Source organism: Lepisosteus oculatus, chromosome 13 (assembly GCF_040954835.1).
Source record: "Lepisosteus oculatus isolate fLepOcu1 chromosome 13, fLepOcu1.hap2, whole genome shotgun sequence".
NCBI classification, from domain to species: Eukaryota; Metazoa; Chordata; class Actinopteri; order Semionotiformes; family Lepisosteidae; genus Lepisosteus; species Lepisosteus oculatus.
In genome coordinates this window covers 21,239,876-21,253,243 of record NC_090708.1, presented here as the reverse complement: position 1 = coordinate 21,253,243, position 13,368 = coordinate 21,239,876, and the positions used below count along the sequence as shown (strand labels likewise).

At 39.2% G+C, this 13,368-nt stretch overlaps 1 protein-coding gene across 10 annotated transcripts in view; it reads left to right on the top strand.

Moving 5' to 3' along the window:
* arhgef4 (Rho guanine nucleotide exchange factor (GEF) 4) overlaps positions 1-13,368 on the top strand; it is a 143,153-nt gene that overhangs the window by 33,735 nt on the left and 96,050 nt on the right. For 7 of the 10 annotated variants that reach the window (XM_069197323.1, XM_069197331.1, XM_069197321.1 and 4 more), the window contains one exon: positions 3,571-3,660. The exons of the other annotated variants lie outside the window; for them this stretch is intronic. In XM_069197323.1, the coding sequence (XP_069053424.1) occupies positions 3,571-3,660 (90 nt within the window). The remainder of the gene's footprint in view (positions 1-3,570; positions 3,661-13,368) is intronic. 10 annotated transcript variants of the gene reach the window in all.

Here is a 13,368-nt window from a genome sequence, read left to right as displayed (position 1 = left end):
CTCAGTGTGATCTTTGTGTAATCGACTCCCTCTGGTGAAAGTGCTTCTAGGAAAATGATCCTTGAGTCTGTGCACTGTCACACAAACAGGAAAGGCTAACACTAATAAACCTATAGCACATGGTGAAAATAACAACAATGGACATTGGCCTTTCCTAATAGTTCAGGTGCTTGTATGAATGGGATGACTGTAATTGCATTAGTAATTATAGTTAAGGTGCTTATGGACCTTAAGCTATTGGCCACTTATACAGTGGCTTGCAAACATAATCAGACCTTTACAAAGTTTTCACATATTGTTGTTTTAAAGCTTGCAGTTATGACATCATGTAACAATTATTTTTTCGTTTATACACAAGCTACTCCACGCATTCAAAGCAAAAAAAAGAATTACGCAAATAGATAATATGAACAAAAAATAGGAAACTCATAATTGCACAAGTATTCAGACCCTCTGTTGAGGAAAATCTCTTTTAGATGCACAAAATTAGAATAACTCTAACAGACCACTTAAGTAGTTCAGTGTCCTCTGTGAGCAATAGCAGTGGTTTTCATGATTTAATAAGAAATGCACCTGTCTCTGTAAGGACGTTCAGTCAGGTAGTGAATTTCTAGGAAATATTCAACCATGAATACCAAGGTATTTTCACAACTTACTGATAAAGTTGTATAAAGTCACTGATCAGGAGAAGGGCTTAAAAATGGTTATAAGATACAGTAGTTATAAGAGAAAGGAGTATAAAATATGATAAGGGCGTAATATCTTTGAAGAAATTGAAGAGGAAGTTACCCAGACACTGCCTAGGTAAGGCAGGGCCTCCAAACTGAGCTGTCAGGAAAGGTAAAAACTGACAGAATGCCATGGTGAGAACTTTAATATAGTTACAGGCTGCATTGGCTGAGAGAGCAATGCACCCTGTAATTGTAAAATGTAATGTAATTGTATTGTAAAATGTAATGTAATTGTAAAATGTAATTTCACCCTGTAAAATGCACCCTGCTAGCCTTGTGGAGGTCAATGAAACTACACAAGTGGCAAAAACGATTTCTGTGGCCAGACATGGCAAAACTGAATTGATTAGCGTACAGGTTTACATTATATTAAGAAGGTTTAATTAATTTAATTAAGACATTCTTCAACTTAAAGACATTCTTTCTTTATACCCCGAGTGAATTAGTAAAGACAAAATCTTGATCTGCTCCTAAAGCACAGTGCCCAATTGGTCAGGCAGTGACAGGATATGATCTCCATGAACTAGCAAAAGGAATAGTAGGTTGAGTACAACAGTGCCCCTTGTGGCTTGTTGGGAATCCGCAATGACTAATGCTTTTTAGGACTGACCCGCGTTCCCTGTGGTGAGTGCATTTACTCATAGCGCCATCTGGGAGTCCCCTTTCTTATCGTTTTTAAATGTAAGATACTGATGGACACCAAGAAAGGGTGGACTAGGAACACCGTACTGTTCCGGACTGAGCTCCTACAGTAGCTATGCAGTGTTAGGTCATTTCTGGAGCTGTCCGTAGTGGCGACAGATTTCATGTTGTTCTTGGTGTGGGTGCAGTCCGGATCTGTTAAGGAGGGGCTCAGGAAAGGTAGCTCCCCCATACAGTTGTCAGATGTAGTCACCCTTTCGTCATGGTACTAAAACTGACAGAAATCAGGCCAATATGAGATGATACTGACTTGTATAAACATGCTTAGTTTGTTCTACAGGTTAATACAATTTATTGAAATCAGCTTTGCTTATTAATGCTTTCTTCAAGCAGTCTTTTCTTTATTTCTTTTTCAATTCTCCACAGCATTTGATTCTAATCTTTGGTTTTTCCATTTTTATAGTTTAATTCTTTCTCCTGCAATAATCAGGAATTAACAATATTCCTGAAACTTAGAAACATCCTAACAGCCTTCTAATTTGATGCCTTGGTTGTAATGTTGAAGAAGCTGTGGAGAGCTGTTTCCATATAACAAGTTTCAGGGCTACAGTGTGTTTTGAGAACAAGCAGTCAAATAGCATAGAATAAAGGTCTCTTAAGGCAATTTTGCTTTTCAGCCTTGTGGAAGAGTGAGAAGTAAATAATATTAAATCCCATGATTTTTTGTTCTTAAATCTCACGACAACTGTAATGTGTGAAACACGTATGAACAGCAACTGGGAACCGATGATTAGTGAAAAATTAGAAAGTTAGGTGCCCTTAGACCACCAAGCTGGTTGGCCTGCAGATCCATCTCTGTCCACCCATGTACTGTATACAGACTGCGTGCCAGCTACTGTACCACTGCACTGCCTCTCAATTCTGGAGCAAGCAAGAGGCATGAGGGGAAAAATAATATTTCAGCGATCACAGCGGCACCTTTTCCTTGATGTTCCTCAGCCTTGGCAGAGACAAGCCAAGGGTGTCTCCGCCAAAAAACTTTCTGGAAAGGTTTCCAGATGATATTTAGTAACATACAATGGATGAAAGGCAAGAAAACAGCGAGGGATGCCAATTACTGCAATGTGCTTTTTGTTCCCCAGAGGATCAAAAAAGAAACAGACTGATGTTCCTCTGCCTGAAACTTGTTCTTCTTGTACCTCAGAAAATGACACCCCGAAGGAAGTGTGGTCACGTTCCTCTGGAACTCCCCTATGGTAACAAAATGAAAAGACAAGTCACAGCAGAGCAATGAATGGAGCAGTTGCAGGGTGATCAAAACCTCTGTAGATGTTAATTGTTCGGGATTTGCCCCATTCCTGGAAAACACAGCACTACTTTGGCCAGTCTCCTCCACAAGGCAACCCTGCATTGGCACCACTCGTCTTGCTTCTCAAGTCACTGGAGGGGAAAACAATTAAAAAAATTGAGGTTTGAAGCTTGGCCCTCCAGTTCAGTTCCAAACACCCCAGATCTGGAAAAAAACATTGATTGTTTCCAGCCTGGGCTTGTAGATATTGTTGAATCAAGAAACAATTGCTTTGGGGTGGATCTGTTTTCTTGCTGTATTTGTTAGGAAAATAAAGCCATGGGAATTTCATGATTTTGGAAGATGACACCCTAGTATTGTTACAATATTAGCTCTGCTTTATTGGCTTTTCCCAGCATCCTCTTTTTCCATCCTATTGTGGTGCAGTTGACAACAGACTGGTACAGTATATGGTGATGTTGGGTAGGCAGCGTGGACAAATCTGTCTGGGACACAGATATGCAAGAATGCCACTAAATCCAGATTTCAGAGTTAAAAAAGGCTTTCATTGTTTTTATGAGATAATTCTGCAAAAAAAAAAACAATTCTAACTTTTATTGCCATGTAAGTCTCACAAATAATCATCGACACCCCTAGCTACCAAATAACTTTTTCCTTTGCTTTATTTTGTAAGACCGATATTTAAACAAAACAACCTCAAAGGTGTTTTACATAAACTGTCGTGCTCTGATGGTTTACGAGGACCAAACCTGGAGAGAGCTCAAGACCTCATTTGCAATGTAAATCAGGCAGCAGATGCCTAATTATTCCCTGTTTGAAGGGGTTACTGTGGAGACGCAAAAGCCTGAATCTTTCTGGACCTTAAAAAAGATTTCTCACACTTGGCAGGACGCTGTACTGGCCCCAGCACAGACACAGATCTCCCAGACACCTGACCCTATTGATGATGGGACAGCTTTTATTTCAAATGAGCTTGAGGTACGTGAATCTGCTGGAGATCCTGATCCTTTTCAGAACCATATCCGCTTCTTAGGGGACAAAAAAACTGCTTGGTGAATGCTGTATTTTATTTTTACAATAGAATACACATACAGACAAATTAAGAATAGATGACTAAATATGTATTAATTCTGGCTGTAGATCCCTAACTGGCTTGAGTTTTAGAAATTGTAATAACTTAAGCGTGAGAGAGATGCCACAAGTTGCCAGGTCTGTGTGTATCCTGTCCAGAGTGTGTTCAGATGACAAGCAAAACACACTGTAATCAGTTACTGTGATGACTGTTGTGTGGAGGAGAGTAGAGGCCTTGTTAAGCAGTTTGTATTAACACATTGCTAGCTAGATGAGGACACAAAAATCTATGTTTGTAGTTTGATAAATTTATAAATACTTTCATGGTTAATTGTACTAGCTGTTATTGTTTAGGAAACTTATGGTATTTACTGTATATACCACCTTTTACTCCAAAAATGCTTCATAGTTTAGGGGACCCACTTCACTGTACAGCACTCAGGTGGAGAAGTCAGAAATTGCTTTACCAGCAGAATTAAGGGAATCCTTTAGGTTTATAACTGCTAATAAATATTGTTTTTTCCCCCATTCAAATGTACTGCAATGAAAGTATTTAGTACCAAAAGGCTATGTTACAGCTGGAGTGTATTTCACACACAGAGGAAGAGTTATTCATTGAGTGTAACATGGCTTCAGTCAGAATCTCCATAGAGACTTCCCAGTCCCCAGTACAGGACATTTTTGGCCTGGAATCTCTGGCTTTTCCCAGGCTGACTCCCTGCACGTAAAAGCAAAAAAGAAATGTTGAGCTTTGGATTTAAAAATAATTCCAGTTGTTACTACCAGTTTTTTTTTTCTGTGCTTGTTGCTGCTGTGACCTGAGGAGAGCACACAGTCATCAGTGTGCTACAGCACAATCAGCATGGTTCAGCACAGAAGATAAAACTGCGCTACTGTAAAGAACAATAAAAGGATGCAGCAAAGAGTATAGACTGCAAAATAATATCACAAATGTTAAATGTTGATATAGTCAAATATTGGGCTTTGTATTTGTTATTTGTAAACCTGCTCATACTGACTGGACAGTGTGGCTTTTTCAGTACTCACTGGCTGAAAAATCTGTTTCGAGAATTCTCTCTCCCTATGAATTTTTCTTTCAAGAGAAACAGAAATCATGTTGACATTCATTATGCAACGTTAAAGTCAGGGGTTGAAAATAACAGACCCACCTGTGGTTTGCAAGGTTTGTTATCTAGAACAGTGGTACCCAGCCCTGGTCCTGGAGGATTGCTCTGCTTCACTCCAGCTGAGCTCTACATCCCCTCTGCTTGCCTTGACATGGGATGCCTTACTTGATTAGCTTGCTTGCTTAGACTTTTATTTAACTTTTCTCTTCTATCAGTCCAATGTGTCAAAAATCTTCTATTTCAGGGCTGCTATTTCCAACAACTTCAGCACGCAGGACTGTCCTCAACCTGTCCATATTCCTGACTAAACAGCTCTTATTACTTGATCAGTTGATGATACAGAGACACAAGTGGGAGTGAGAGTGTGTCAGACATGGCCTCAGTGGGAGTGATGCTGTCAAACATGCACACACAAGTGCTCAGAACAAGGGTTCTCAAACCCTGGTCTTATAGAATCCCAATCTAGTTACCAATAAGAGGACTTCACCAATCAATCATTTAAGCAAGTAATATGTCGATGAAGTGATCACTGGTCTTTGAGTTCTGAAAGACAATTTGATTTTTGTTCCAAATCATCTCAAACAGGTGCTGCGCTCAATTGATTTAAAGTGATCATGGTTAAATTGTTCCAGGCATTTAGAAATGGATGATGTAAAGGTCACTTATAAAATCTGCTGGACTGGGGCTCTCCAGGACCAAGGTTGGAGAACCTTACTCTAGACCCTGTAGTCCTAGGTTACAATCACCACTGTCCAATGTCAAGTTAAAGGACCAGTATACAGTATGTATAATGAGCTCAGAATACAAGCATTTCAAATATTGGAGCCTAGCGGCATTTAATTTGTACAAAGATCTAGACAAAATAAGACTGGACTGGGGTTATCAATACATAAAACCATTAAGATGCCTGTACAAGACAGCTTAGACCTCTGGACTGACACCTTGTGTTTTTTAATTAAATTAGTGTCTTTTGAACAATGCTATACCCAGTCAGCAATCAGCAATCAGCATCTAGTTTCACGAAATTGAACAAAAAGGAACCAATACAATTGATCTCCCAGCCCGAGCAATTCCCCATCCACCCACAAGATGATTAGTCCTTTCAGTTCTGTTCAAAAACTGTTCAATTGGTCAAATGAAGCAAGTAATGAGCTGATTTATCTTGGCAGGAACTGACTTGGAATGGAAGCCTACTGACACAATGGCCTTCCAAGTACCTTGATTAGAGGTGGTTAGAGACTCAAATGCTGTTTAAAGGTACTCCTCAAGCCTTAAAGGAAACAAGAGGGAGTTTCTCAGACAGTAAAGACAATTCGCCCTGCATTATTCCAATAGGCAAATGCCTCATGCACTCTGTCCCTAGTCTTTCAAGTGCATCAAAAGCATCAACACTGACTTTATTGATGACAATTTAAAATAGTTTTAATTCTCCTTGAAAACCCTTGTTATGTCTGTTATTGTCCTTATCTCCTGGAAACTAACTGAGCCTTTCAATTGTGTCTGGGAAAAGGCACCGTACCTCTTCAAAGATACTGTATCTACTGCAGTATTTTTCCAGGGCATAGTGGCACGTGATGAAATATTTTCCTTGTCACTGATCAGTTCTGTATCAAAATATTTAAATTAGTTTTTACTTTTTGTAAGAGCCAAGGCTGTATCAGAAACAGATTACTCCATTGACAGACATCATTCAGAACATCAGAACTGTGCTTTCCTCTCTGATAGCACAGTAGGGTGCATTATTATTAGTAGGGAACAATGTTACAGTATAGTGTCTAACATAATGGCTCTATTAGCAGTTTTCTCACGCTCCTCGTCCTACAGTAAGTCCATTCTCATGAGAGTGCTGCTCCATGCCAGGAGGTCGGCTACACATAACTACTGCGTTCTAAAAGACACAAACTGACTCTGATTTCATGGTGATTATTTGTCTTTGCAAAAATAATGACTTAATGGAAAAAAATTGACGGTAAAATATTTGTGGTTTTCAATAAAAAAAATACAACTTTTCACATGAAGAATGATGGTAAATTAAATGAAAATGTTCTCTTATTGTGTTGCCCTTTGGGATAATGAGGTGCACTATACAGCTGCAGACCTGTGAGATGTAAATACACTTTAATTTACCTTTAGTGGGGCACTGAGAATGGCTTATAGTATATTTTAAGATCAAAGCATACTGAGATTTTGACCTTTTTAACTTTTTGGGGTAATTTAGGGAATACATTGTTCTTCACTCCAAACAGTTAAGATAGGACTTCTTTCGTGTTGTATTAACAAATCACATTATGTCATATCTGTGTGTTTCCAGCTGGTTTTTGTTTCTGTCTTCTGCCAAAACAAGAACAGCCTTTCTGAGAAACCATCTTTAAAATCAGTAAACGTTGAAATGTCACAACTGTGCCGCAGGCTTTTTATTCAATTCTGATAATACCCTATATATCACCCCATATAACTATATTATGCTATGTTTTGACATATCAAATATCTCCCCCCATTTGGAAGTATATCACTTAATCTATCATTTTTTTCCCAAACCTATATTATCATCAGAGCTATAGTCCCAGCTCATCCATTCTTTGTCCTAAAAATAGCTGTCTAGATTTAGTTAAAGAAAAGAACTTTCCATGTAAGAGACAGTTTTTTGCCTCTCTTAAGGTATCAGTAATTGATCCTTAGTTTACAAAGGAATATCACAGCAGGAGTTTATATGCTGGTGTTATAGGACATGTGATATCTATAACCCTGAAGCATTAGTTGCTGGAAAGAGAACAAACTGAAAAAACTTCAGGTCTCCTGTGTTAACTTGTCACTTGGCCTTTCTCTCACTCAATGTGAATTAACTCATTTTTTCTCTTTTCCAATCAAGAAAGGGCTATCTACATTTTATCTTATTGACAAGTACCCGAGTGACTGAAATGACTTTGCTTTGATTGCATGTTAATTCTTGTGAAGTCTGTTGAAAGCAACTCCAGTGACTTGATTCCCACAAACAGCTCAGATATCCAGGTTCGCAACATCAGTCAAAAAAAAGGTGTTTCCCTTCCCTGCAGTTAAAATGACTTTGGTGATGAGCTGGAGATGCAGTTGTGTTTGCCATGGAGACAAAAATCAGACTGTGAATCACACCATTGTGTTTTATTTGTAACCTCTCACGAACGGTTGTTGTTATTCCCACATTCTTCAAAAAAAGGGAGGAATTGATTTCCTTCCTGTCCCTAATCACATGTGTTGCCAGGTATGTATGATGGGTGCACTTTGTGACATGGACTGGTTTGGCCCCAGAGAAAAGTTCAGGTTTAGTTTTCTCCTCAGTTTAATAAAAGGAGCACTGCACTGATCTTTTGAGTCAGAAATAACATTATTGCACAAACATAAGCAGTAGCTTAGGGCATAGTTTGCTTCTGTTCAGTCTTGAGGAGAAAAAAAATATCTGTGTATGCGCACAAGTTGTCATAGGGATTAAAAAGAGTTCCTCATGTCAGTGAAGCCAAGACATGACCTTGGATACAGGGTTACAGTCTAATTATGGCTTCTTCATTGATGTTCATGCCAGTGAATTCCTCTTTGTTTCTTCTGACAACACAATGTCAGTGTGAAAAGTGTCACAGTGTCATTAGTAACATAAAGCACAATGAAAAGAATTTGTTACAGGGTATTACAAGTCATTGTCCAGAATACTTCAGACATATACAGTAGGAAGTTTCCAAGTTGGTCTATGAATTAATAAATATATTAATAAATATTAGTTTTAACCATTTCAGTGTTAGGAAGCAGAATCGACTGAAGAGAAATCCTGTCTATATTAAACCGAGACAAATTGTTTAAGGTCTTTTGCTCATGTAAGGACATCTCAACATGATATATTGTATATATACAGTATATAGTATATGTTCCAGTCAAGTGGGCTTAATGTGTTGGTTATACACTTTTGGGAGTTTGTGTTCAAAATGTATTTGAGGAGTAATTAAGTCCTTTCAGAGGTTTTGCTTTCTAATGCTGGGAAAACAGTCAGACTAAGCCACTCATCAGATAACATTATAGCTTTCTGTACAATAGGGAGCATACTTCAGGTTTATGGTGTTGTTGAAGAGAGTATGCTGTGAATTATGAGTATGAATATTAATTAGATGTTGCCAAATCTCAGTGCTTGGGAAACCGAACCATTTTCTCATTCCACATTATGTGCCCTAATAAAGGCAAAACAGCTGTTGACGTTACAGCTGTTGGCTTTGTGTAATTCAAAGTGGAATGAGAAGTCAAAGAGGCAGCTCTGTCTCCCAAATGCTACTGTATGATTTGGCAACAGTTAATACTCCACATGCAGTACAGTATCTATCCAGGTGGAGAAATAAGTGAGTAAATAACCAAAAGAAACAATTAAAAAATAACAAAACAAGATCATTTAAATTAAAAAATATTGTTCTAAAGGTGGCATGCCATTGCCTTGGGCTCAACTCCTGGGGTGCTGTCTGCGTGGGGTTTTTATGTTCTCCCCATTTTTTTGTGGATTTTCTCCATGTGCTCCAGTTTTCTCCCTGAGTCCGAAGACATACAGCACTGGTAGGTTAACTGGTTTCAGGGAAAACAGGCCCTGGTGTGTGGTGCGTGCGTGCATGCGTGCGTGTGTCCTCTGATGGACTTGTATCCTATTCAGGGTGTATCCCCCTGTACGCCTGTTGCTTGTAGGGGTAGGCTCTGGCTTCCCACTGACGTTGTGCTGGATAAGAAAATAAATGGATGGGTAACTCTTAAAATTCTCAATTTTTGGTACCAGTTTATGGGTTATAAATATTATTAGTACAGATAAGCTGAATCTGTAGATTCATGTGAATTATAGCCTACAATCGTGACAGGCCTTGCCTGGCCATCTGCTGTGAATGTCTTGATGTCTGAATCCCCATGAGCCGTCAGTGGGCCACACAAGAGAAAGGGCTGACTGCACTTAAGACCAATAACTCTACAATAACACAAAATAATCGCTGGTCCTCAGTTTTATTTGAGTGCTGATCTGCTGCCAAATGGCATTAGTTGGCTTTGAATTACAACTGAATTCACATAATACATTGAAACTTTATATTGTTTCCTTGAAATGGTGGGGGGGAAGAATTCCAGTATCTTGATCCCCAAGTGAATTGCCCGTTGTTCTGTTCTGTAGGGGGTGGTTTCTGGTTTAGTTGTTAAAGAAGCCCTAAGAGTGAAGGACAGAGTACAGCAGACAGCACAAGCTCCTTCACAACTAGACGTGATTTAGAGATTTTTTTTATCTAGGCATTCAACGAGGAGAGATATCCTCCTGAGAACAAGAAGGGTTCTAGACCCTATTCAAATAAATTACAGTAATGTGTAAAGCTACACGGTCCTTTAGACTGTTCACCATTCCTTTTAGTGTTATCTTAAGCAAGAACTCACATGAATAGTTTCCAATCTACTGTAGCTTGCTCAGTAGTTAGTGTTTAAGGATCTCTTCTTCAAGGAAGCCAAAGTATAATCTACAACCACATCACTGGGTAGCTTGTTCTATACTCCTACAACCCTTTGGGTAAAGAAGTGTGTCCTGTTCTCTGCACTTCCACAAAGTTTCTGCTTGTGTCCTTTGGCTCCTGTTTCACTGTTCATTCTGAAGCAATTTCTCAGGTTTGACTTTGTAAGTGCCTTTTGAGAATTGTAAATATGTGTATTTGGCCCCCTAATAATCTTCTCTGTTCAAGACTAAAAAGGATCAGTTCCTTCAGTGTAGGACATTCCCTTCCCATTCCCTTGGGACATCCCCAAGCTCCAGAATGTACCTGCCTGCTCTTCGCTGGACTGACTCCAGACCAGCAATATCATTTTCTGTAATATGGTGACTGCAATTGTACACAATACTCTAAACGAATACTAGTTCTAGTGGGTAGCTGCATAAGCATGTGTAGGTTGCAAAGGAACAAGGTAAAGGTTTATTCCATGCTGTAAAGAGAAGAAAAGAACCTCAACGTTTCAGTTGTGCCTGAAGATGAGTCTTCTTCAGCCTTCTCACCTGAAGAAGGCTCCACAGCCAAAAAGTTGTGTTTCTTTTCTTCTCTTTTCAGCATGCAATAAACCTTTACTTGTGCAATTTTAACGTAACCACCCTTTAAATAGAAAAAATCTCTTATCTTCTGACATGCGGTTTCCTTTGTTGCTGTGAAGGTCTTGAGATTTGCATTGGTTTAGAAGAATATGGTTCTAAACCTCACGCACAGTGAGAGTGGATTACTTTGTCGATTTCTCCACCACCAACAGGCTTGTGTCCTATTAGACAGTATGCTCATCTCCTCACTCCCTCACAGAGGCTATGTACAGCTCAGTGCTTCATCCCCAAGGAGAAAGAAACAAATTGCAACAAAGAAAAACAACAGAGTTTAGAAATAAACCCTTTAGCGTTTCCTGGCATGGCATAGCATACCAGCCTCTTACCCCAGAGTAACTACTCTGCACTACTGGAACATTATTATCTTGTACTTATAAAGGAGACTAAATAAACTGATAGGCGATTAGAGTGGCACAGTCACTGACGGATGGGTTCAATCTGTCTGTACTTTTCATGGTTGCTAAAAAAATAATGTAAAAATCTTTCGTTTCTTAAGTGTTAAGTTTTTTTTTATATGAAGAAAGTCAATAAAGGCCAAGTTAAACAAATAGTAAAAAAAAATGAAAACTGAGATGACAGGTCTGACGGCAAGTCTGACAACTCCTCACTGGCTTACACTTTCACTTTTTTAAATCCGATTAAGGTAGTATGCTTGATATCTGATGAATTAAAATTTTCCATGAATTATTTTTGCATGTTTATTTTCTAATCTTGATAACTTGATAACTGTTTTGGTTAAAAATGGTTGTATTTGCTAGCAGACCAAAGGACAAAACCACACCAATTGAGAAGGGAGTGAGTGTTGTCAATCTGGTTGCTTAATAAGCACCTTTGTCATCTGATATTGCTTAGAACAGATGGAGAAATAAAAACTTGCAGAGTTAGTTTTACAGGGCACAGTCAGCTCTTGCACAGACCCATTTTGGTAGGTTTTTGTCTTTTAAAGTAAGATGGATCTGTCATCTGTTGTGTGGAGTCTGGTCTTCTGAAAAGTGAGGACATTCAAATCGGCAGATTTCAGATTAAGTGCTGGACTATCATCATGCAATAGATCATTAAGATAGGCTGTTCAGAACCTCACATGTACAGTAAGTAGGAAAACCTTAACCATTCTAAATTTTGCACTGTACCAACATACTTTGCACAAGAAACAAGCTGTATTGGTGATCTTCATTCCTAATCCTGGTGCTCCACATTCCATCAGGTTTTAGACGTAATTCACAATCCTCAATGAGTAAAGAACTGGAAGCAGTGGTAATACAAAGCAATTAAGTGATCATTTGATTCAATTAAAGACTCCAGTGTGGAATGAAACCCACAAGACACAGCAGCCCTCCAGCACCAGGAGTGAATAATCTGGCATAGTAGTTTTAGTTTAGTGAGCTGCACAATGGCCTGAGTGTCTGTTTTCTGCCTCTGGAGATACGCCAGTAAGAAAGCTAGTCAATTGTCTCATCTTGATGAAATAAAGGAAAGTAACATTTTTTATTTCCTAGCATCAGATAGACAGATCTAGGGACAAATGTAGAGTGCTTGGAAATAAAGACCCCCTTGTGACATTTCTTAATTACTAGTCATTAATGAATTACCCATATGTACTATACAACACAAGGAGAATTTGTGTAATAGCTGCAGGTGTTTTAGAGGGTATTCAGCCCACTCCATCCCGGATGGTGACCTGTTTACCCACCTTAACTGTTTGAAATGAATTGGAGACGTACCTTTTGTTCAGTTAAAAAAAAAGTAACGTGACCAAAAGCATAATTGGGCAATCGTGACTGTGATAATACAGAAAAACAAGACCTGTGCGCAGGAAACCACAAGAGGCTTTGCCACAACAACACACGCCAGTGACTTGGCAACAGGCACCTGAACAAGAGGCGACAGCTACCCGGAGGAGTTCCCGCGCAGGCTTGTGCGCTCGTGAGGTAACTGGGTGTGTCGTGTGCACGGGCCCAGAGAACACCGGCTGTTAACCCAACAAGAAATCAGAGCTGGGGCATTTACTGCACCCAGCATGCCTCTGGTCACGTTGTTTTTTTTTTGCTGAGTGACGGTTTAATTGCTATTGAACCGGGGGAGGGAATGGGCACGAAAACCACTGAAACAATCGGATCTTTTAAGAAACACTGCGTATGAAGGCATGCAAAGACACAGCCAGTACAGACAGCAGAAAACTGGGGTAAATGTCAAACCTGATATGGGAGGGAATCTTAACTCTTCCACTGTATAGCATTACTATTTTATGACTAGACTGACAATTCCTGTAAGTGCACTTGCTCACTGAAAACTCGGGATACTTGCCCACAGTGGGTTTTCAGTACTTCTCTCTGTCCAGGCAATGTATTATTATAATTCTTATCATTTTATGTTTTA